The 26,129-nt window shown below is 36.4% G+C and overlaps 1 protein-coding gene across 2 annotated transcripts in view; it reads left to right on the top strand.

Annotated features, from left to right (window-relative positions):
• The window catches only part of pdcd10a (programmed cell death 10a), a 32,907-nt gene that overhangs the window by 2,689 nt on the left and 4,089 nt on the right, over positions 1-26,129 (top strand). Inside the window, exons 2-5 of one of the 2 annotated variants that reach the window (XM_039756970.1) lie at positions 14,655-14,761; positions 20,001-20,054; positions 21,177-21,294; positions 22,320-22,446. In XM_039756970.1, the coding sequence (XP_039612904.1) occupies positions 14,672-14,761; positions 20,001-20,054; positions 21,177-21,294; positions 22,320-22,446 (389 nt within the window). In that variant the 5' untranslated portion in view covers positions 14,655-14,671. Of the gene's footprint in view, positions 1-14,570; positions 14,762-20,000; positions 20,055-21,176; positions 21,295-22,319; positions 22,447-26,129 lie in introns of both variants that reach the window. The other variant, XM_039756962.1, reaches the window with a different exon arrangement.

Below are 26,129 nucleotides of genomic sequence, written 5' to 3'. Positions count from 1 at the left end.
AAAGGCATTTACTTATAATCGAGTAATACTATTTATTAAATTGAACTCTGTGTGTGTGTGTGTGTGTGTAGTAGCTTTAGTAAATTTCATTTCCCAGGTCTTGTGAATACCTTAGTAGTTGTTTGACAATCCTCATGTACAGTGCTGCAGTGTCTACCTCTGCTTATTGAATTCCATTTTTGAAGGGTGGGGGTGGACTGAACAACTTTGTCTTTCTTATTCTTGATGTTAAAATATTCAATCTACAATGTCAGTTAAAGTATTTGCTTTATTTTTCCTGTTATTGCAGACCCTCCATTGCAGCCACACATTTTTTTTAACAATACAAACAAGGGGGGCTCTGCCCCATGCTCAAAGGAAGTCGGGATGCTCCTCTGTTAGAGAAAGTGATTGTATTTAAAGAGATGATATATAGAAGAGTATGTGGGGCATGGGAGGAAAACCGTTTCATCCCTGTTTTTTATAGATTGAAAATCAGTTACTTGAGCATTTCTCTACAACTCTCTAAATACCAATTAATACTAAAACATAGGAAAAAGTAAAGATAAAAAAAGTCAAACGAAATAAAAAGTAAATAATTACATTTACACATCATCAAAAACATTATGAATTACTTTATCCTCTTACATTCTATAAATGTTGCTTTTCTGTATTTCTGTTCACATATTGTTCATGATTTTTATTTTTTTTTGTTTATTAAACAATTCTTTGTTCTTGATTTTTATTATATACAACTCTTTGACATTCATTATCAACTCTTGCCACTGTTTGTTTTTTTTTTTATGCTATTTCAATCTAAAATTTGATGTGTTTTGAATAGATAATTTGCTTTCCTACCTTGCCATTATAAATGATTGCATTTAAGGGTGAGTTAGCACTGAGATTGTCAGTGGTGTGGAGGGGAGTGGTCAAGGCAGAATTACATGGACACAACAGAAAACTTTTTTAATATGATTATTGTGAACATATTTTAAAACTGTAAAATTATAGTCTATACTGAAAAAGTAAACTTTTTTTTTTTTTTCCTTCTTAATTTTAAGTCACTAAGGAGCCTATCCCCATATGAGTTAGTGTGGGTCGCTACATAAATGTGACTTGGTGGTGGTGGTGTCCAATCCAGGATTGGTTATTATCTTGTGAAAGATGCAGTTGATAAGGACCAAACCAAAACACAAAATTGAATTTTTTTGGGTTTGAAAATGCCTGGCTAGCAAATCAATTATATGCTGCGTGCCAGGGCTATACAATCAGTTGTAAAATGCCTTATCAAGACAATAATGAAACAGGATCAGGAATTGCACATGTATCCAGGCTTCTCATTGAAGCCCAATATGTTAAGCTCAGTTAAATATTTTGGTAAACTTTGTAATATTTTAGTGTTAAAGGATATGTTTGGTATTTTTGAAGTTATTTCTTCATATATATGGTTTCTTTTTCGAAAGACAAAACCACAATAAACTTTTTCTGCCACGATGCTGTACTCTCGTGAGGTATCGGACCACCACACCAAAGTATGTGTCTGAGCACACTGGGGTCTTCCATTATTTGTCTCAAAACTTCAGTCAAAATAACTTTTTACTGTAAACCAATAAATATGGTTTGAAAAGCACAAAATCAGCAGGTGGTGCAGTGGTAGTGCTGCTGCTTTGCAGTAAGGAGACTCTGGAAGATTGTAGGTTCGCTTCCCAGTTCCTCCCTGTGTGGATAGCGCTTTGAGTACTGAGAAAAGCACTATATAAATGTAATGAATTATTATTCGGTTCTGCAATTCCTAGTCCACAGTGACTTATCCATGAAGATGTCTTTTAAGAGTGAATACTGTTGAAGTTTGATTATGCAGAATTGTGGAGTACAATATAAAGAAATTAAATCCATTTTGAAATGTATTTGAACTCGGTACTGCATCTTTTGTTCTTTTCATTTCTGAAACATAACCTACCCAGTCAGGTTAGGCTTTATTTTACACAAGAAACTATTTTACTGTTGAGTAGAACATTTCCTTTTAATACCTTCTCAGGGAAGCATGGGCTTTATTTACTGGTTCACTTTTTTTTAAATTTGAAACTGAGCACCATGCTAAAAAGAGACAGTACACTCTGTGGTGAAACCTGTTTCTAAAGATAAGCATTCCTTTTTACGTACATGGAGAAGTGAAATACTAGTAAACAGTTACAGAATTCTTAAAATTCAAAATAATCTTCTGTAATATTGCAGCCCATGTGCTTTTTCTTTTGCTGAAATCAGAAGTACTTCTTCCTGACAAACTGGCTAAATGCAACTTTAAGTACACAGACTTGAAAGTACAGTTGCTTTGAATGAACTTTAGTGTTTAGGTTCACTATAAATTGTCATCATTGGGGTTGAGCTGGACCAAGTCCTATATTTTCTATAATACAATTAAAGAACTCAAATGTTGTTTTTTTTATGTACAAAATACTTGCAGCACAGCAACAGTGCAGCTCAGTTAATATATTAAGTATCTCATGTATGAATCAAGTTAACACCATACTATTCAGTATGTTCAGGTGATGTGGTTTTCTGGTAGTGTTGCATAGCAGGAAAAAATAGTATAAATGTTTCTTAAATCCATATTTTCATGCACAAGTAATCTTATGGAATTCTCTTTGGTCAAAATGTTTCTAAGTCATTAAACCGCTCAAAAAAAGTTAAACATTATCATCTGCCACCTTGAGTCTGAAGATAAGCAGGACTGCTGTAATATTTTTCTTGTGTTTTATAAATATGTTTTTAGTCATATTGACATTTTTTAGGTGTCGGTCACCGGATTGCATGCAGCATACTCTTCTGGTTGATGTCAAAGCCCTGCAAAGAAATTAGCCCTGCTGATAATGCAGGTATTTTTACCTCAATGAGAAGTATTGCATTGGGTTATGTATAGCTTTAACAAGTATTTGGACTATGTAATGCATGCTACTTTTAACGCGTTACCCTACTGCTCTTGAGATTGTGTTGCTGAGTTTAGCACTGTTTGTTCAGCTTATCAAAGTAAATTAAGTGATTTTGAAATATTGAGAAAAATTATTTCAACCAGGAGAAGAAATAATGCAATTACTACCTAAACCAGTGATTCTCAACTGATGGTTTGCGTGCTTTATAAAAGCGGTTTGTGAAAAAAATATTGTAATGGCAGAATTTGAAATCCCAAATGTAAAAAAATATAACAAAATATTAAACGTATTCACAGTACTATTAATAATACAGTAATAAAAATGGGTCAACAAATCAATTAGGTGTCAAATTCATTAATATTACCTCAGTCACTTACGCATTGTGACGGAAAATTCCGTAAAACTGTCGAGTTGCATCCGGTAACATCTATAACACGATGAGATGCTACGCTGCTGGCGATGCATGTACATTCTCGTATGATCCGGAAACTTCCATTTCAGCGAACCGAGAACCCTGAATGCGCTCGAAAGAATGAGAATAACGTCTGGTGATATAAAAAGGCAGCGATAAGACGAGGGAGAGTGGAGTCAAATCATACAACACGCTTAAGAACCACAAGTGATTTCTAATAGGATAAAATAAATTAGTAGTGCATAGTGTGTGTGTAAATAAATTACGATAAAGACCTAAAAGGGAGGAACGTCGAACGTGAAAGTGAATGGTTTTTACTCCATAATTTTATTATGGATCAATGGTTAAAAACAGGTAGTTTTATCAAGTCTGACAAAAAGCTGGACGAGCAATCAATTTGCTGCTTCTTCTACTTCAGTCCCTGATTTGGTACCAACACAGGGTAACGATACTGAAAGTTGTTGTGAGCTATCGTCTCTCCAGACTGAAAGCAAGGAAAAAATAGGCGAACATAGTAAGACAAAAGAGAAGACACGAAAATATGACAGCGACTATTTATGAATGGGTTTTTATTTTACCGGGGATGAGTTAGAACCTGAACCGCTTTGTATAATTTGTAATGAAGTCCTGGCCAACTGCAGTTTAAAACCATCACTTCTTCGTAGACACATTGAAACAAAACCTCCAACGTACAAGGATAAACCTGTAGAGTATTTTATAGGGATGCACCGGTACCACTTTTTTTGGAAAACGAGTACTTGCATTTCAGTACTCGCCAATACAGAGTACTACTTAAAAACATGATTTAAATTTACAGGTAACGGCTTTAGTCATATAATTTAACAAAAAAAACAAGGGACTAGTTTGGAATTAAGAACATTTATTTAAAATGAAAAGCATGTTGCATGCAACATATTACAGAATAAATAATTATAAAAAAAATTTAAACAGTGACAGTGCAACTCAAGTATTTTTTTCAGTTTGTTGTAAACTCTGCCGCTTTGGACAACACAAGGGGCATTAATAAACATCTTTGCTATTTAGTGCACAATATTTGAATAAACTAACAACATCCACCAACATAGAACTGTGGCAGTTGGTGCAACTGAGGTACAGTAGGTATTAACATCAAGTCTAAGACGACTCACATAATGGAGCCTATTTAGAAAAAGTGAGTGGCAGTTTTTTTTTTTTTTTAAGAAAAGTAGCTTTTCTGCATTATCAGCAGTCAGTCTGTTTCTGTTTTCATCTATAATGTGTGACACTGAGCTAAAAAGCCTTTCACTTTCTACACTGCTACATGGGGCTGAGAGGTATTTCAGGGCCATTTTAGCCAAAGTGGGGAACCTGATTTTGACGACACCCCAGTACTTCAGAGGACTGTCTTCACGAGGGCTTGGGGCCTCTCCGAGGTATGTGTCGAGCTCAATGGCAGCACCTGCTGCCAGCGGCTGTGCTGCCTGGGGCTGCTCCTTAGCGATTTCTTCAAATACAGTGTCCAGACTGCTGCTAGTGCTGGCCTGGGCCTTGAACAGTTTAGCAGGAGGTTCTGCAGCTTCTGCCCGACTCCCCTCTGCCTCAGCTCTGGACATCATCTGCAGCTCCTGCTTCAGGTGCAGCTTGGCGTACGGAGCAGTGTTGTTGGAGAAGAAGCGATCTTTATAGATGAACAAAATTCATGAATGTATTAATATGTGGAAAAATAGGACTGATTTTAGTTTCCCCTAAACCACTGTCACAAATGCCAGCCATTTGGCTTTCTGGTAGTAATAAGGGAAATATATTTCATATTATATATATTGCATACATTTGTATTTTAGTTACAAAAATATAATATATTTCAGATGGAAATTAATCTTACATTTAGTACTGTAGTTTATCATTGAATACCTATAGCACACAGACTTTACCTTGGGTCAAGTATGGTGGAGATGAAGTACAGTGGGTTGGTCTGGACGTCACTGAAGTGCTTCCTGACAGCTGCCAGTAAGGTTGCTTTCATTGTATTGACGCCGTGGTCCTCGTCTGTTTCTCTGTTTAGAAGTCTCACAAGCACAGTCACAGCTGGGATGACATCAGAGACTAGTACGTCGTAGCTGCTCACTTTTTTTAGTTAGTTCCTCAAAGGGGGCGAGGGTGGCAACAGTCTTTCTCATAAGAGCCCATTGGTGAGCGGTGAGATAGTCAGGGAGTTCATGCTCGGACACATACACCTCCAGCACTCGCTTTTGCTCAATGAGGGACAGGAGCATGTAATACGTGCTGTTCCAGCGCGTCTGTACGTCCTGCTGCAGTCTCTTTATTGGCGGGTTGAGCTGTCCCTGAATGTCCTCGAGGCAGGAGTAGGCTAAGGTGGAATGTTTAAAATGCCCAACTATTTTCCGCCCCACTGCTATAGCATCAGCTATGCTCCTCTGTGCTAATAAGCCCTCGTGAACAGCCAGTTGGAGCGTGTGCGCGACACACGGTAGACTTGGGAGCCCTGCGTCATTCGTGGCTTTAATCATGTTTTTGGCATTGTCACGAAGCACAACATGTACTGATGTTTTAGGTATACCCCATGTCTGGAGCATTTCCTCAAACACATGCGCTATAGCCTGGCTGGTGTGCGAGCCGCGGAATTGTTTTGCATGTAATATGGCTCGTTGTGGCGTGAAACTCTTGTCTATCCACTGGGAGGTTAGGCTAATTAGCGACACGGGGCTAACGCTGCTTGTCCAAATATCCGTGGTGAAACTAAACGCAGAGGAAGCTTGCAGTAGGCTGTGGATATGTTTTTTCACGGAGTCGTGTAGTTTAGGCAGCTCCGTGTCAGTCATGTAGCGGCAGCTTGGGACATCATATCTGGGCTCCAGAACGTGGAGGAGACGCAGGAATCCCAAATTTTCTACCTTCGAGAGTAGCTGGTCATTCAATGAAATGTACTCGATAATTGCCTGTGTTATTTTCACAGCACGTGGATTGTCTCTGGACATTTTCTCTCGTCTTGCAAGAGTTTGCTGCAGCGTGGGTTGTATTGGTTTAGAAGCGTGGGTAAACTCTTCATACTCGTTGTTGTGTTGGGATTTTAGATGCTTGATTAAATGTGTTAAATGCGCTACCTTTTGAGCCTCCTCTGGACAATTTCGCTGTGCACAATTTGCAGTCCGCCTTTGTTTTGTCGTCATTCACTTTGAAATAGTTCCACACGGCTGACATGTCTCGCCTCGCCTTCTCCCTGCTCTGAGCTGCAGCCGGGGCCTGGGGGCGGGCACTCGGCGCCTGTGATTAACCCCTTACACGTCGCTCAAACATAGACATTTCTCAGACCGTGGTATCGGTCCCTGGTATCGGGGTACTTTTAACGAGTACGAGTACTTTAGAAAATGTGATATCGAGGCCGATACCAGTGCATCCCTAGTATTTTAAAAGAAAATCAACAGGTAATAAGTGTAGTGTTTCTTCTTTCCTGTCAGCTTCAAATGCAGATAGTAAAAATGCTCTTGAGGCATCATTTCGGGTAAGTTACAGAATTGCAAGATCTAGACAAGCACATGCAGTGGCAGAAAATTTGATTGGACCGTGTGCGAAAAACATCATGAAGTAAATGAAAAGGCGGCAAAGAAAATTGACCTGGTTCCCTTATCAAAACAACACAGTGTTGTGAAGAATTAATGATTTGGCAAATGATGTGGAAAGTGAACTTTTGAAAAGAATAAAATTGAATTATTTCGCAATCCAACTTGATGAGTTGACTGATGTAGCAAACGCTGCAGTATTGCTTGTTTATATTAGATACATCTTCTTGAATGGAATTCTTAAAAATATATTATTTGCAAAACCTCTGAAAACCACTGTGACAGTAGAAGCAATTTTCGACGTGATTAATTGCTATTTTGAATAAACTGGTCTTTTTGCTTGGGTGTATGCACAAGAATATTGAATAGACTCATTGCTGTATTCATAGACAAATACTGGCATGTAAACACATTCCTGTAGAGTTGGCCAATGTTTTAACCGACAGTGTAAAAAGTGTAAATTTTATAAAATCGCGTGCTACAAACTCTTGTCTGTTCCAGGCGCTTTGTGAGGACTTTGTTCCACCAAACAGGCACAAATGTCCAGTTGAGGGTTTTTTCCAAGTTTAACCTAAGTTAGCTAAGAACCAGTTGGCATTCATTGACATTAAAGATAATTCCATTTTGTTTTCAGCTTTTAGACAAAAACATCTTACTGGTCCCTCAGTTGACTTTTTTAAATGCACTGGAAATACCAGTGTCGCCTTGAATAGAGATAAGAAAATAATGTACATTTCTATATAATTAAGGTATTCATGGTGAAATCTCTGTCTCTCTCTCTTTCTTAACCTGGTTTGTCAGAGGCCAATAATCCTATTTTTCTTATCGGGGGAAAAAAATTTTATATAGATACTTTATTAATCCCAAGGGGAAATTCACATAATCCAGCAGCATCATACTGATACAAAAAACAATATTAAATAAAAGAGTAATAAAAATGCAGGTAAAAACAGACAATAACTTTGAATAATGTTAGCATTTACCCTCCCCCCCCATCCGGTTTGAATTGAAGAGTCGCATAGTGTGGGGGAGGAATGATCTCCTCAGTCTGTCAGTGGAGCAGGACAGTAACAGCAGTCTGTCGTTGAAGCTGCTCCTCTTCCTGGAGATGACACTGTTCAGTGGATGCAGTGGACTCTCAATGATTGACAGGAGCTTGCTCCGCACCCGTCACTCTGCCACAGATGTTAAACTGTCCAGCCTCATTCCTACATTAGAGCCTGCCTTCCTCACAAGTTTGTCCAGGTGTGTGGTGTCCTTCTTCTTTATGCTGCCTCCCCAGCACACCACCGCGTCGAATAGGGCACTCGCCATCAATGTTCCCTCTAAGGAACAAGGGCATGTGTGCAAAATATATTTTGTGTGGGCAGTGCTCTGAAACGACTTGTGCAAGGTCATATGTATTTTTAGGCTTGCAATTTAAATATGTGATGAAGGCCTGTATTGTAATAAATTAAAATAATATAATAATAAAACTTTATTCATTTACCGGCCAGTTATAGAGAAACATAAATACAAGCAAAATACATGTAGCCAATAAGCTATCAGTATAACTGACCTGAGTATTATACTACGACGACAAGTCATGTAGTATAATAACTAACGCAATGTAAGTCAGCTAAGTGGCAGTGGCACTACCAATAATCACACTGTTAATAACATAACGATAATACAATATCAACCATGTTCTTAAAGTATTGAAACACAATAAAACACAACAGTTTTATATATGACTAGCAAAATACCCGCGCTTCGCAGCGGAGAAGTAGTGTGTTAAAGAAGCAATGAAAAAGAAAAGGAAACATTTTGAAAATAACGTAACATGATTGTCAATGTAATTGTTTTGTCACTGTTGTGAGTGATGAGTGTTGTTGTCATATATATATATATATATATATATATATATATATATATATATATATATATATGTATATATATATGTATATATATATATATATATATATATACATATATACACACACAGCTATTTCAGATCAGTGCAATACGCTGCTTGTTAAAACGGATAACTCCGCTCTTACGTGCAAGTCTGCGTGGATATTATGAACTATCGTATTTGTTCAAGTTCTATTTAAATTTTAAATAGAAGGAATTTTTATTTAGTCGACAGAAATATCTTTGGTAGGAATGGTAAAAACAGACAGGAATATTATTCGTGAATAAATCAACTCAAACCTTAAACAACTTATAATATTTTGCTCTCCATAAAAATTTATCCTGTCTAAATTATACAAGTTAGAAATAAAGTAAACGTTAAAAGAACAAACATTCACATTTCTTTACTCTTATGTAATTTTATATAAAAATAAACTTAGATTTTAAATATCCCAAAAGATTTTGCTCTCCATAAAAATATATCCTGTCAAAATGATACAAATTCAAATATGAACATGCTGCATAACAAAACCTAGAAATATAAATGAAATGTGTTCTTTCAGCAATAACAAATCAAATCATTCAGTTGTCTTTGCTCATATGTCATTTTAGAGCTGGACGCCTGGCATCTTTTTTTGGCCACAGGTTCGTTTCTGTTTGGTGTGAGGTTCTGTGTTGTGGAGATTCTCAGGATGGATTGCAGGTGCTCATCAGTGAGGCGACTCCTGTGTGCTGTTTTGTTAGTCTTTATCACTGAGAAGAGCTTCTCACACAGATATGTGCTACCAAACATGCACAAGGTTCGAGCCGCATGTAGACGGACTTTTTGTTCTTCAAAGTCACCAAAGCGCCGTGCAAACTCAGTGCGCTCAGTTTATCAGCAAATTGCTAATTTGGGAACACCGTAGTGACGACTTGGTTTAACATTACTTGGCAACAGGGAAAGTGAGGCAAGGTGCACTGGTGCATTTGTGTCTCCCATAAAAGCAGCTTCACTTGAAATCACTTTGTGATTGTGCACGGGTTAAAACGTCCGCTGAAGTGTCAGATTCTTATTTAATTATGCTGCTTTCTGTATCTTCTGCATTGCATTCAGGTTAACCTGATGTTTTGTCTCATAGTGCCGTCTTAGATTAAATTCTGTAATTACAGCCACATTAGCTCCACAAATGAGACACACGGGTTCAGTAAACATATACTCAGCCTCCCATCGGTTTTAAAGGCTCTATTTTCAGAATCAACTTTTCTCTTCAGCATCGTGTGAGCTAGCTTCGCAATAACTTGATTAACTCGGTAAGTGTTGGCAAGGCAGCTGAAGCGCTGCATTATGGGATCTGTAGTTTATTGTGTTACCAGCGCTTCATATACCCGGCTTTAATAACAATAATACAGTATATAAAATGATCTCGCGGGCGGATATAATTACACGCCGGGCGGATGTGGCCCGCGCCCTTGAGTTTGACACATATGGACTAAATAGAACTTGAAAAGATATATTTTTCAAATGTGATCGCAATTCAGATAGAGTTGACGCACTACAGCCTGCATGCCTCAATAAGTCATCCTTCCTCGCTCTTACTTTTTACCGCTCATCTAATGAATACACTGAGTATGGCTTTACCAAAACAATCATTGATGGCGAATAAAGTATCCATTATTCGAGTATGTAGATCGGGTTATATATATATATATATATATATATATACCACATATACGAGAAGTAGTGTGTTAAAAAGCTAGAAAAGAAAAGGGAACATTTTAAAAATAACGAACATGACTGTCAATATACAGTATTTGTTTTGTGAGTGTTACTGAGTGTTGCTGTCATCAAGGATTTGATTATCATTATTTCTTTCAATCAGGTTCGTATTTGTAGGATGTGTTGTGTTCAAGTTACATTCCGTGTTTGTCAATCGTTGTAAAGATGACAGGTTTCATTCATCGATTCTTTCTTACTGCATCAATAAACAGCTCGTCTTCTTCTTTATCTGAGACCTGACACACTGCATGCACGTTTTTTTACACTGTCTTCCTTTAGCGGACATTGACTTTTTCCAACGTGTGCTTTGTTTTGGATTTATGAATATGCTTGTATGTATGAGACGCTTCATATTTTTGCTGCCTTTTCAATTGTGTAATTCGGTTTTGTTCAGCTTTTGGAACTGTTGCTTTTATCTGTGCACTGCGCCAGTTCACGTGAGCCACTCGTGTACATGCATCGAAGTTTCCCAGCTGTGCTGGTGCCATCTCGTGCTATGTCCATGGCTGTATTTAATGTTACCTTAGTCCTGGCACTTAAAACTTTCTCTCGCAGTTTCGCTGAGTTTGTACCAAACACCACCCTGACCATCTCATCTTCCTCTGCATAAGCACAGTCCTTAACCCGTGAATATTTAGTGGAGTTTGCTATTGGATTGCCGCTGACGGACGGCCTTATATGGGCAGGCACTAAATTACAAACGCCAGCGCAGCCTGTCTATGAACTTAATTTAAAGTGTAGGTTTACATCGTGTTTTGTTTCCGAAGTAGCAGAAGTCATGAATATGGTTGTTATATGTCACTCGCTCGCTTCTTATTGTTTCGCTGCCTTCTCAATTATATAATGCATGTTTTCTTCAGCGCTTTTTTTAGGTCTTCCTGGTTTTCTATGTACTGCGTGATTACGTGGGAGGCGTGATGATGTCACACGAAACTCCGCCCCCACGGCGTTGAAGCTCATCTCCATTACAGTAAATGGAGAAAAACTGCTTCCAGTTATGACCATTACGCGTAGAATTTCGATATAAAACCTGCCCAACTTTTGTAAGGAAGCTGTAAGGAATGAACCTGCCAAATTTCAGCCTTCCACCCACACGGGAAGTTGGAGAATTAGTGATGAGTCAGTGAGTGAGTGAGTCAGTGAGTGAGTGAGGGCTTTGCCTTTTATTAGTATAGATACAGTTAAAAATCTGGCTTGATAAATTAACAAAGTGGTTATTACAACTTTTCACGTATAATTTTACATTGCTGATCTGAAATTTGAAGTCATTGTATTGAGTAATAATCAACTCCATTTGTATGTAACAAAACTTTATACTTTACGCACAGTTGTTTTATCTCTTTGACACCAAAATCAAATGCATAGTTTTTCAAACCTGTGGGGTCAAAAGCTGACTAAAATTGTAGTTCATCCGCTGGAAATCTTACCTTTAAGTGATCACAGACTGATTGTATGAACTGTGTGATTTGTCTTGTGTCAATGCCTTCATTTTCTCTCAAAATTTGCTTGGCTTTATCATTCCAATAAACATTCTCACCCAGATATTATGCTTCCAATTTACAGATTTTAGAAAAGCACAGTTGATGTGCTTCAATTGGTGATAAATTACTTCATTGTAATAACATGGATAAATTAGCTAATTCAGTTAAAACATCATTTGCTGTATACAGAGCAATCTGATACAGTGGACCTCGTGATGATTTCAGAACATAATTACAAACAGGATCATTGCAATCTTGCAGTTGTTGTTCAAAATTTAGCAGCTAAAACATCAAGATTTTTTACAAAAGCACTGACAGCAAAGTGACGTGACAACCAACGAATTTCATGAATTGGTCAAAAAGAAATTCCATCCATATCATTTACATTTGCCAATTCTTCAAGTGTACCATTTTTAACTGAAGATCGACTAAATAAAGTATAAACAGTACGCAACAGAATCTCAATATTTTTAAACAAACTTGCATCCTTACAAGAATCAGAAAGTGCCAAGTCTTCTCGGTGAGCAACAACGTGCTGCTCAGCAAGATAAGGAACCGTTGCCTTCCGACGGCCTAACATAACTGATGCCCCATCTGACGTTATCATAACCATGCGGTTCATATCGAGTTGATGATCAGTGTAATATTGTCTTATTGCTGCCTCAAGGGCTGAAGCATCACATGCAGTTAGCTGAATGATTCCACCAAAAACCGTTTTGTAATCACACAAATTTGTTGGACGATATTTAAAGTAGATTATTAGCATTTTATGTACTGTTATGTCAGTACTTTAATAAACGATGAGCGTGTGAAACGATGCAGCTCGAAATTCTATAAATATGTTGTTTGCAACCACTTCATTGATTGCTTCAACAAACTCAAAGTTCTTACTTCGCCAACTGTCTGGTATAGAAACATTTTCCCATATGGTCATGAATCATTTGCACTGACAGCATCGAAGCGTTCATCCTGAACAAGTAGGACATTTATCCATTAAGATTTCAAACTTGCTCCTCGTTTGATTGCTGGCGCTCGTTCAATTCGTTCTTCTCGCTCAGTGCTTGTTTCAACCAGAAGACGTTTCAGGTTGATTCCATGCGAGCGATTGTACAAAATTGAAACATTTTCTAAGTGAATACGTGACAATAAATGTCTTTTACAGTAGTCAATCTTCCACGCATCCCAACGCTTTCCAGTGGCATATTTGTCTTAGTTAGCCTTATTACTTGAACTAGCAGCACAGAACTTACACTTAAGTCCATTCTTGTCTGAGTATTCGTATATGCAACCTAATTCAACCGCAACATTCCTTGAATCTGGTTTATGTGTGGTTACTTTTAATTTTAACCATTCAGGCTTAAATGAGTCTCGCGCTGTCTTATTTTGCATTTCTTTACCATTTGTACATGTTTTTCTCTTGATTTTAAAATATCAACACAAAGACTGTTAACGAAACTGACACGAAAACTGTTAATTTAACTCACTACTGTATGTCTAGAGAAAGCAAACTGAGTGAAGTACAGTAGACAGTGCAATGACTGGTTACTCAAGGAAATGTGCTAGCTAATTTGGCTCGCTGGTTATTTACACACGCCGGCGTGTAAATGACAGTCTGCCGCCTTTATCTCACTTCAAAGGGTGACGTCGTGACGATCAGTGCGTGGGATTACAAAATGACTGGGTGGCAGGTTTAGAACTACTGCGCGGCCGTGCAGTTTAGAGGGAACATTGCTCGCCACAACTGTCTGGTATAACATCTGCAGCATCTTATTGCAGATGTTGAAGAACGCCAACCTTCTAAGGAAATATAGTCGGCTCTGACCTTTCTTACACAGAGAATCAGTATTGGCAGTCCAGTCCAATTTATCACCCAGCTGCACTCCCAGGTATTTATAGGTCTGTACCCTCTGCACACAGTCTCCTCTGATGATCACGGGGTCCATGAGGGGCCTGGGCCTCCTAAAATCCACCACCAGTTCCTTGGTCTCGCTGGTGTTCAGGTGTAAGTGGTTTGAGTTGCACCATTTAACAAAGTCTTTGATTAGCTTCCTATACTTCTCCTCCTGCCCACTTCTGATGCAGCCCACAATAGCAGTGTCGTAAGCGAATTTTGACACATGATATTTATAAACCAGATTTGTTTTAATAACCAGGTTATTGAGGCACATATGTGTCTGGGGACTGCTGTAAGTTCATGCACAGATTTCTTTGGCCTCTAGACCGTTTGTGTAAAAACAGAACAGACCCATTGCCATAAAGTTGCAAATCTGTTCTTTAATGGGTGTTGAACTGCATTGTTAAAGGGTAGTATGGATGTTCGAGTATGCTGCATGAGATTGTGTTTGGGTTACACTGATAAGATTCAATAGATGAAGTGAGGGTTTTTTTTTTTTTTCTTTTTTTTAATAAATGTCTATTAAGATAAAATGCAGAAGAAAGTTTAATCTGATTTGACTTTGTACTATCAGTAAAATAACAAACATTAGCAAGTAGAATACATTTTTGATTGTGCTTTTTAAGATGTGTATATTTTAACCTCCCTCCTTTTTTTTTTAACAGAAACATTCCGTTTTTTGGGTTTGTCTATTTACCATTACTGTGAATGAGGTACCACCTGAATCTGTAATTTCTTTTCACCAAAAGTGGGTCTTGGGACGAGGATGACAATGGAAGAGATGAAAAATGAAGCTGAGACAACCTCAGTGGTTTCCATGCCGCTTTATGCTGTCATGTACCCAGTCTTTAATGAGGTAAACATTTTTAAAACTTAAGAAATGCTTATGGAGAGTGAGTGAGATACACAAAGGCTAGTCACTCCAATATGGTTATTAAGGTCTTTTCCTTAATGTTGTAGCTAGGATTTGATTATAAGCACATAGTAGAGGAGAGGTTTTTACAAATATTTCTGGTTTATTTCTTGACCACCTATGTTTATGGGCAGGCCGTAATGGCTGTATGATTTTTTTTTTATTTTTTTTTTTCCTTCCTGATGTGGTTTATTTAAATTTTAAATAGGCTTACAAGATGTACTGTTTTTGGGGTGTTTTCTGTAGCACATGCTTTTTTTAAATAATGGCTCCATTGAAACAATAAGTGTTTTGGTGATATTTTCAGAGCTCATTTGAAATTATTATGAAATCATTATTAATATATGGTCCCTATTTTCCTAAGCAAAATTCTGGCTTAAGTAATGATGCTGTATAATGTATTAACCTATGTAGCATCCAGCATTACTTTAAATTGTGCATTTGAGTTCTTTTAACTTGTTGATGTTTTTGAGAAATTACATACACAGTATTAGTTGCACTATTATCTGTCTGGAATTAAAAATTGTGCGTGTATATTTAGTGTATTTTTATGAATGCTTTTTTTTTTCTTTTTTCTATAAGTAAGTTTATTCAGTAAATAACTTAGAGCCTCAACTGCAACATAGTGCAGCACTCCCAGTCAACTTGCTTTATTAGTAAATGCCCAGTCCCTTTTTATTGAATGGCACACATTTAACATTAATAATTACTCTTAAATTTTCAGTCTAAGAAACATTCTTGCATGGAAACCAAATTCTGTCATCACTGAAATACTTAATGGAAAAATTTCAAAATACTGTAGGCAAAATAATAGTTAAGATAGCAATTGGGGTTAGGAACCATACCAATCTATGCTCACTTGATCTGATAACATCAATCAAGACATTTATATACAATAATGCAAATGAAGATGGTTATAACTAATCTAAGTTTGTGTCGTACCGGTAGGAGTTTCAATAAAGGAAATTTGGTCTGTGAGAAAACAATTGAGATTTAAAGACAGTAGCACAGTGTTTCCTTGGGGGCCATGGTTTTATTTTCGGGGTATCCTAGTGTAATAAGCTAAGAGTATTAAACATACTTATTCATTGAAGTGAGAAAGCAATATCCAGGTCTTCAGAAATCTCAAGAGGCATCAATAATGTTGTTTCTGCTGAATTTTTTTATTTAAAAAGTGAATTGCACTGTTCAGGACACCAGTTTAAAATAAGAGCACTCAAGCTAGAATTGGGGTTGCATTTCCTTTACACAATAATGTTTGTATCGTGGATAAGCTGTTAAGCTATGTAGCTAAAGGAGAAACCTTCACAGCCACGTAAAAGATGTACCATGTATTTATAATTATGGATAATGATTTCTGTCTCTTTCCATCTTTAAAATTTTAACTTCATAGTTTAAAAAAACTGAGATGGGGCAAAAGTCACTGTTAATATATACTAGGGTTGTGTAGGAATAAACATTTGAGATTGTAATTAAATACTTAAATTGCTATTTTGGCAAAAATAAGGTGTTCTGAGCAAACTATTCAAACAGTGTATTGTTTTATCATATGAGTCTGAAGCATCCTGCAAAATCTGTGAACCCAGTGACACATATATACAAGCAAAGATCAATAACTGCATTCATTACCCCTGGTCAAAATGGGGTTCGGACCTAAAATATTGGAACAATGGGCATACTGACCCTTATTTTTGTTTAGGAAAACAAGGTCCTTGGAGAAGTAATTATAAATGCTGAGCCAGAGTATGACGTCCCCTCCCAAACAAACTAAGAGGGCATAACAGCAATACCAAAAAAGAGCCACAGCTACAAAAGTTAAGCTCAAAATGACATCTTGGAGGCACCATAGGATTGCCAGACCAAACTATTTCACTAACCCAATTCTAATGTATTAGAAAAATGCAATTAATTTACGTGAATAAACAAGACTTTTACTTTGGTAGGGCTCATACATTTTGTTTACATGTCCTGGACAGCCTAACTTACAAATAGTGGGAATATGCCATTTCTGTTTCAAGATAATAATTCAAACAAAAGACTGCAGGTATTACTAATTTTATTACACCACAAGCAGATTGTTTATTCTTAAAGGAGAGATGGTGTGGCGATTTCCTCTATTGGTGAAAGACTCATACCCACTCAACTTGATTAATTGAAGCTACTCAAATAGTAAAATGTCTTACCATGTTTCCACTTGTTAAATTTACATTATAGGATGATATTCTTACAATCTCTCACATTAAACACAACTATACATGATATATACAAGAAACGTTTATTTGTTTATCCATACAAGTAAGTACCTGTTGCCTTATGACCATTGGGAGGAAGGTTGTGAGTGTTAATGGTCCTCTAGTGTTTACAAGAAAGAAGGTATAAACGTTTATCTGCAGGCTGAGGTCTTTAATAATGCTGTTTGCCTAACTAAGGTAGTGTATGTTGTGTATGTCCTGAAAAGCACAGTGCATTGTACCAGTAAAAGTTCTGTTTACTTCACCAACCTCTGTAAGGCATTGCAGTCTTGAGTTGAACAGATTCCCATATCGGCATGTATTGCAGCCAGTTTAGAAGAACTTCACTGTGTACCATTTGAAGTTGATAAGCATAGATGGAAGCTTCTGGGATTTCTGCTAGAGATCTGTGTGGGACTGATTTGGGACTCATTTGTCCCACTTCTGCCTGCAGAAACACATTGCTTCCATTAAAGGAAAAAATGTCCTGTATGGTTGATAAGCCTGTTTAACATGATTGTTTTCAGGAAGGTTGGTGAAGGTTCCCTCTCTTTGGCCCATTTGTTGTTTTTTGTTTTTTTTCTTTATGCAATGATTCTGCTTCATCAGTATTTGTTACAGATCTTCTGATGGGTCTTTAATAATTCCTGAGCACAAGTCTTTCTTAGACAAGAACATAAACAGTGTGCTGTTAAAGCTTTGTAAGTAGACAACTGCTTACAATTCCATGTGTAAATAAAGTATGAGCAATGTTAATAAATGCTATTCATTCCACAAAAGTACATTTTGCTTATCGATACAAGCACACTGCAACTAAGCAAAACACTGTGAATGTACAAGCATCTCCATGTCTACTCTCTAGCTCCGTGAATAAAGAGGTGTAACAGTGAACTTCACTGCACTCTTTGATTTAGTGCAGTTGCATTAACACTAGAATTACCAGAGCCTACGAAAAACTTGTAAATCCGTCCCACCTTAAATCGCTTCTTAAAATCGTTTACAGCTCTCCACCAGCGTCTTTTGTCATCTAAATGTGCTGATAAAAATCAGGCTGCAAGCAGCCGGCTATTCCATCCCCCCACCAACTTAGAACGTGCACAAACTTCTCCCAGCTCATGCCTTGATTGATTTTCTGGGAGTGAAGTGGAGTTTTAGAGTGGAAATAATAGATCGTTGTTTGGAACACACGCATTTCATGTCTGTTCCGTTTCTACAGTAATCTGTGTAAACTCATTGTTAAAACAGGAAAGTTTTTTTATATTCTACTAGTAGATGACAAAATGTAGGCATAAACTATATAATGTATGAAGCCTGAAGTATGAAAGAAATACTTTCATAAAAGGTACAAATCTAACACAACAATTGCACTTTTATTCAAAAATATAACTGCAGAAACAAAAAGCCGCCTTAACATGCGACATTGACACCCGTTTATTATGACTGCCTCCGTGGCGCAATAGAATCAGCTGCCGCCTGGGAATCAAAAGGTCGCGAGTTAGATCCTTTACCACCCTGTTTTGAGAAGTAAACTGCTCCTAGTCTTACTATTTTAGAATAAAAACATACATTTGATTTCAGTCTAACAGCCGGTGTAGTTTATGATACTTGTAAAGGTTAGCTTTGTGTTTTTTAAGTCAGTTTTACAGACTTGTGCTCACTTTTTTAATGCAGTTTCCAGGCTCTGCAATCTTGAGAAGGCTGAATGCATTCATCCTAACTGCTTAGTCAAATTAAAATGTACAGTACATTCATTCTATATATATTTTCAATTTCAATTTCTTTCCCAGACTCTGACTCCTGCCTGCTGTCACCTGCATCGCAAGCAGTTGCATTGGGTCCAGTGAGTCCCATGGTAATCCCAAGGGAGTGCAGACTTCTACTTTCCACATACATCTGTGGAAGTAAACATGTTGGTGAGACTACTTGACGACCTCTGTACCGTGTGTGCCATGCCCACTTCAGGTCTTTGGTGATCATGAAATCCAACAAGTAGTGCTACTAGTTGGTTATATGTGAGATAGCATAATTTAGTTTTCTTTGGTATAAGGATAATTTCACATCTAAGTTTTTACATTAGATCAGCACATAATACTCCTTTTTCCAATGCAAAAAAGTAATGCTCTCCACCTGCACAGAACCTGTCACAATTTTCCATCTTTTCTTTATATAGCCTATACACTGAAAATAGCTCCTCAAATACAAGTGTCATACCATCCTCCAATTTTCTTTTTAAAAAAATTTAATATACACATTGCCATTCCGGTTTAGTCGCAAATATTGTGTTCATTTGGCTCTTTCCACTTAACCTGCATTCAGCATAGTGGTATAATGATCTTACAATTTTTTTTCCCCAATTCTGGTATACTGGCTTATTATTGTCACAAGTTGTTTATTTCTTCTTAGGGTTCTGCAGTATACTGGCACTGGAAAAGTACAGAAAAAAGTTTCCAGTTGTGGATAAACCCCCATTTCATAGATTTTATGAAAAGGTGACTCTTCCCCCACCTTATTGCTTTAGTGTGATCCAGACCTCATGGCTATCAAAAAGGGAAACAGTACTTAGTGTGGCACAGTGGAGGGCCTTATCATGGACACACGGCACCAGAGAGTAAGAAAAGAGGGCTTGGAGTTAGTACCAGTACTAAAATGGTTCCAAAGAAAATAATGGCTGAGACCCTACAGTATATCAATACCAAAATCAAAGTTTTAGTACCACTCCATCACTATTTATTCTATGAGTAGGCAATGAATCTGCTGTGTTACTGCTTTCATGCAGAATATATTGTATTAAACTGCTGTGAATACTATGCTCTGGGAGTTTTGTACAAAAGGTAAGGTTTTGCATTATTTGATTTGTTAAAAATAGTTTGATGGCTATGCTCTTTGAATGTCTTTTTATTATTAATCCTTCATTCACTGCTTATTATATCTATAAATTAATTGAATTACAGCTTGAGCGAGTGAATTTATCAGCAGCACAGACTCTGAGAGCAGCTTTTATTAAGGTATGAAACTAAACTTAAATTTTTTTTAATGCTGTAATTTAAGTGATATTAAATGGAGATATTCTTTTTACTTTTTTCTTAATTTGACTATTGAATCAAACTGCTTTTTTCTCACATTGTAATTTAAATTATTTCTATTAAAGAAATTTGTAGTTTTTAACAATACTTTCAAAGAGATTTTTCCCTGGTAGGCTTAATAGAATTTACAAGAGTACTCCTATTCTTGTCTAGTTACATTCTTCCACAATTACAGCTAAACTCTTTTTAACTGAATCCCCACAGCACTGGCTACTTTGCAAAAAACAATTAATTTCAGGTATACATCCATGGAGGGTCAGTTTAGTCACCAGTAAACCTAACATGCATATCTTTAAGTAACAGACAGAGTGCTCAGAGAAAAACTCCAGGAGTCCTGGATTTGAAACTGGGAAGAAACCGCGCTAACCACAGTGTAAACTAGTATTATGCCCTAGTTATCAGTTGATGGTGTGCAGTTTATGGCATTGTATGGTTTAGTAGTAGTAGTATTGGTTTGGAGTATGTATTATAAAACATACTGAAATATTTATCTTCTACTGCATCATATAATTTTCAGGATTTTATCTGTCATTTGTACGGTTTCATAACACACAGAATGTTGTTTCTTAATATAGCTGTAATGTACTTTTTTTTTTTTTTTTTTTTTAAATGTGTTTAAAATTGGTTGCATTATGTGAAGGACTTTTCCAGGACACGTAGGAAGCAAATGTAGTAAGGATAAAGTATTTTCAGTATATGCAAATCCATATATTGTGTCCAACACTCTTAATAACTTAGAAACAATACTGGTTACAGAAATTTTTGCCAAAAATCTTCCCAAGATGTTTCTTTAGAAGAAGACCCTCGGGAATGATGAGATTGTCAACTTGTTTCAGTTTAAAGAAACCAGGCTCTCTTTATCTATACCTATACTTTTGCACATTATGTTCTTTGCATTTTTTAATATTTTTTTATATAGTGTATCTTTTGTTTATGGCTATGGTCTTTTTTTGCAATTTGTATTTATTTATCTTAACATTTGTTGCCATTCTTTAAGATAATGAAAGTTACCTTCTCCCTCTCAACCCACCTTTCCTTTCTAAGGCTGAAAAGGAGATACCTGGTCTCACACAGGATATTATCTTGAAAATTCTAGAGAAGAAGAATGTTGAAATGAATTTTACCGAATCTCTTCTGCGCATGGCTGCAGAAGATGTTGAAGGTTTGTTTGCAGTTAAAGAATTTGTATGAAGTACAGTCAGTACAATTACAGTATAATAATGGAGATCCTTTTTTTTAACTTGATACTGCATTCTTCTTTGGTTTCCTTTTTCTTAGCTTTCATCACAAGTGAAGCAAATTTTGAATGGCATAACACGTTTAATTAGTTTGTTAATGTATTAGTAAAATTCCAGTAAATATTTCTTCATAATCAATAAATGAATAAAAGCGCTGTGTCCAGGGATAAAGTTGTAAAAGGGTTTAAAAAAAAAAAAAAAAAAAATTGCTTTGGTTTAATTAAGTAGTGGGGAAACTGCTTTATCTAAGGTCTTGGCTTTCACTTCTACCACCACATAGAATTAACCTTGCAGTACTGCTGTCTCTGCACAGATCATGTAATCATTTTGATGAACCTGAGATACCTGAATTTGTTCACAAGGACAATTTTTATTAATTTCAATTTATTTATGCATAGTGTTCCTTATACATATAACATTTTAATAACCGTAAAAAACCCTGCAACAATTACATATACAGACCAATCAAGGTAAAAACAGTAAAAACAAATAAATTCAGTGTTTAAATAAAACAAACTGAGGACAATCCAACTCTTTATAAATTATTTTATATTCCTTTAATTCCTTTATTATTGCTTTGTATTATGTTAACATATGATTTGTAAGTTATCTTGTAATCCTGAGCCATACTGCAGTTACAGTGTAAAATACATACAGAGTGTTTCAGTACAATTCAAAATAGCTATGACAAATGTAAGTCCAAGTGAATATCTAGTTTAATTATTATTCACCCCTATGCAATTTCGTACGGCAAAACATTCAAAGCTTGGTTTTTATAAAACGTTTACTTGTTACAACATAATAAGAATATTACTAGAAGTGTCTTGTTTTAATTGTAGTTTTAAATGTTTTCAGATTAGACCTTGTATTTTGTCACTATTTTTTTTGGTTATGTATGTTTTTTTTTTTTGTTTGTTTTTTTTTTAAGTTTATTTTGTTAATTTTGCAGAATATATGATTGACAGGCCTGAACAAGAATTCCAGGACTTAAATGAAAAGGCACGGGCATTAAAACAGATTCTTAGTAAAATACCTGATGAAATTAATGACAGAGTCCGATTTCTTCAGACAATCAAGTTAGTATTTTCATTCTTTCATTCTGAAATGATAGCACTTTGGACATGTTTTAAAATATCAGTAATTGAAGCTGTGACTGCAATATACTTTGCTAATATTTATATTGCAGCTGTGTAAACCAGTGATTTGATATATGTGGGTACTCTGTTAGACAAAGCAGTCCCTGTGTGCTTCCCTCCTAAAAGCATTTATTTTTGCAAAGCAAAACTGCACATTATTAATAGCTAATCAAGCAATAATAATTTCATGTTCTGGACCTTTTTATAAACTTTGATATTCTTTCAGAAATGATGGGTAATATGTATACTCTTTTCTTATTATTATAATTGCCTCACTTTTATTTAACAATAGAATGAAGTGGTACTATTATGTTCAGAGTAAGAACTAAATTCATTCAGTTCATTTTCACAGGAAGCTGGACCCTACAGTATAATGTGCTGGGCAGTAAAATATGACAAAATCCTTCTTATCTTTACATTCGATTATCTGGTATCTTTCCCAGTGGTACCAAGTGCCAAAGGGGAATACAAAGAAGAGAAATGGACATGATGAGAGTTCATGACAGTTTAATTATTGTAATGTATGTTTTTGTACAATGACTAACTAGCAGAGATGCAATAAGAACAGCTAATGAGAAGCTCACAGTAGGGTATGCTAAACTGATGTAGTAAGTCTTCTGTCTGGATTAAAGCATGAAACTGATGGTGCATGTGTTATGCAAACAGACAGATCCTTTCACAGGTTTGGGGACCTGTATCTTAAAGGCCGATCTCTATTTTATTAATTGTTAGATTCTTTATTGGACTGGCATCTTAACATCTTAATGCTTACTCTGGTTTGTCTGTACAGATAAGTTCAGACAGGGAGAGAGGATGTATAAAGCATTAGAAATAACAAGGAGGATTTTGAATCCTGGAAGCCAGTGTAAGAATCTAAGGACGGGAGTTACGTTGTCAGATGTTCTAGTTCCAGTAATGACTTTTGCAGCAATATGTTAAATTTACTGAAAGCAGTATATAGAATGTTTTGGACAGCCTGTAAATAACGTTTTGCAGTAGTCACCCAAACTAGAAATACATGCGTTGATTTCTCAGTATCCTCATAATATCCTAATTCTCTAAAATTATGTGGGAAGGTAGGTTTTAGGTTAAGGTTATGATGTGTGTTTAAAGAAAGATAACTGCTAGGTTATGTATCAATTTAATAAAACTAAGTTTTAGACCTAGTGAGTTGAACAGTAATCTAATATTATTGTGGTCTGTATTGTTCCAATAAATAGCATATCTGTATTAATACACAAGTCATCATCAATCCACCCTTTTAATTTACTGGCATAATTAATAGTTTAATATGCAAATTAGTGAAAGTGAATATTTCTGTTGTGTTGAAATTTTCCTATAAAAGCATTTACACTGAAACCAGTAAAGGATCAGGTATAGTCCCCTGTAGTGCAGAGAACTGTCATTATTCTTATTTCTACACATGCTAAAGTCAGTTTGATTTAAAAAAATAAAATAAAAATAAAAAACCTGCAAAGAACAGGGACCTTTATGTATAACGACTTTTGTAGAATTCACACTAAAACATGGCATATGGACAAATATTCACATGCGTAAAACTCTGTGCAAGTAAAGTTCTTTACACTTTCCCTTTTCATAAATCTCAATCTTAACTTGCATGCATGTGCCTACAGCCCCATCCCAACTCCTCCCAAAATCTTGCCTATTTAAATTTACAAATCAGTATAACAAGCCCCCTTCCATTCATTGTTTTGTTAAAAGACAATGGCAAAAGCACTTGAAGAATAATTTCAGTGAATTTGAAATTGAGGTCCTACTCGAAGTGGAGGCAAGGAAAAACATACTATTTGGTTGCTTAAGCCGTGGGATAAGCAACAAAAGAAAATTAATGGAGTGGTACAATGTGGTGAAGGCTCTCAATTTCAAGTTCAAAATAAAAAGGAAGTGGTCACATATGAACGTTGATGTTAAAAGCTGACTCGTAGCCCTTCCGAGTGTCATACTGAAATGTATTGGGTCCACAGAGAAGGGAGCAAAAAAAAACTTTAATCTCAAAATTTCAACTTTAATCTCACAGACTAGTTTCTTTTATCATTAAAGTAGAACTTTGTAACTTCATCTTGAAATCGATGCTTTAATTTACATGGGTTTCTCAAACCCCATCATAACTAAAGTAGCACTTTAAATGCATCATGTTCTTGTGTTAATTGTCTTGTGCTGCTTAAACAGGTTTTCTCTTATGTTGACAGGAGTGCGCAGGCAGTGATTGCCACACAGAATACATTACATTCATGATATTACAGCTCTCTAAATACTTTAAAATACTAAGATGTATACTTTATCATTTTCATGATGAAATTAATTAAAGCATGTATTAAACATGCAGGGGGCATAGTGGCGCAGTGGTAGCTCAGCTGCTTCAAAGTTAAGGGGGTGCTACCTCCCTGTCTGAAGTTTGCATGTTTTCATGGTGGGTTTCCTTGGTGTGCTTGGTGTGGTTTCCTTCCAAAGTCATGCACTTTAGGGGATAAGGTGATGCTAAATTGATGCTATTATAGTGTATGTGTGAGCTGGCACCCCGGCCAAAGATTGTTTCTGCTTCTTGCTCAGTGCTTGCTGGGACAGAAGTGAGCCTGAATAGGACGATTGAACATGAAGAACAATGATTTTTCAATGTTCCTTAAAATTTCTGAACACTCGGTGTTCTAAGTTTGTAGCTAGTTTTGCCATCACAAAGACAATTATTGTGTGGTGATAATAGAAGAAAATCCATTGAATTGTGTCTGTGTCCCTGACCACCAACTCACAAACCCAACATTTACACATTATTTCAATTAAACCAATGGGATACTCATTCATATATCTAGCGTCTTGGAGCCTCATCCAAACCACCGTAAATATTCTCTCATTGAAAGTACAGCTGATTTTGCAACCACTTTTTAGAGATATTGTGGCAAGGTGTCCTTGGAATTTTAATGGATGTTCTTCTGTATGGTCATTCTTTATTTCAGCAGTACTGTCTCTGACAAATGTACCAACCCCCGATTCCTGTCGTCCTGTTTTCTTTCACCGTGTAACCAATCACCACACAATAAATGTCTGTAATATATGTAAAACCAGCTATAAGCTAAGAACACAGATTTAAGAAACATTGAAAAAATCTTTTGGTTATTCCATCCATCCATCTATGGTCATGCCAGTCCCAGCAAGTATCAAAAGCGAGGAAGGATGGGGTGAAAGCTTATCATAAGGTGAAAACAAACACACACTAGTAGTGTCAATTTAACATCACCAAATCCCCTAATCTGCATGCCTTTGGAAGGAAACTGAAGCACACGAAGGAAACCCACCAGGAACACATACCAACTCCAGATAGGGAACACTCAGAGATGCGATCCCCTTCCAGCAAGGCAGCAGTGCTTTCACCATGTCTCTGTGCCCCCACATGTTTAATCCTTAACAGCATGCATTATTTAAATGAAGTTAACAATTTATCTGTAAAATGTAATATACATGCTTTAATACATTTTGTCATAGAAATATATATCCTAGTAACAGCACACATCTTATAGAGGATAGTTTCTTGAAATTTAATCCACATAGAAGCCAGTCCTCATCATTGGACAAAAAATCAGCGTGCTGTCTAATATGTGTTCTTTTCT

Source organism: Polypterus senegalus, chromosome 1 (genome assembly GCF_016835505.1).
Source record: "Polypterus senegalus isolate Bchr_013 chromosome 1, ASM1683550v1, whole genome shotgun sequence".
In the NCBI taxonomy this organism is placed as follows: Eukaryota; Metazoa; Chordata; class Cladistia; order Polypteriformes; family Polypteridae; genus Polypterus; species Polypterus senegalus.
Note: the sequence above shows the minus strand (reverse complement) of the source record. Positions and strands in the feature narration are given on the sequence as shown.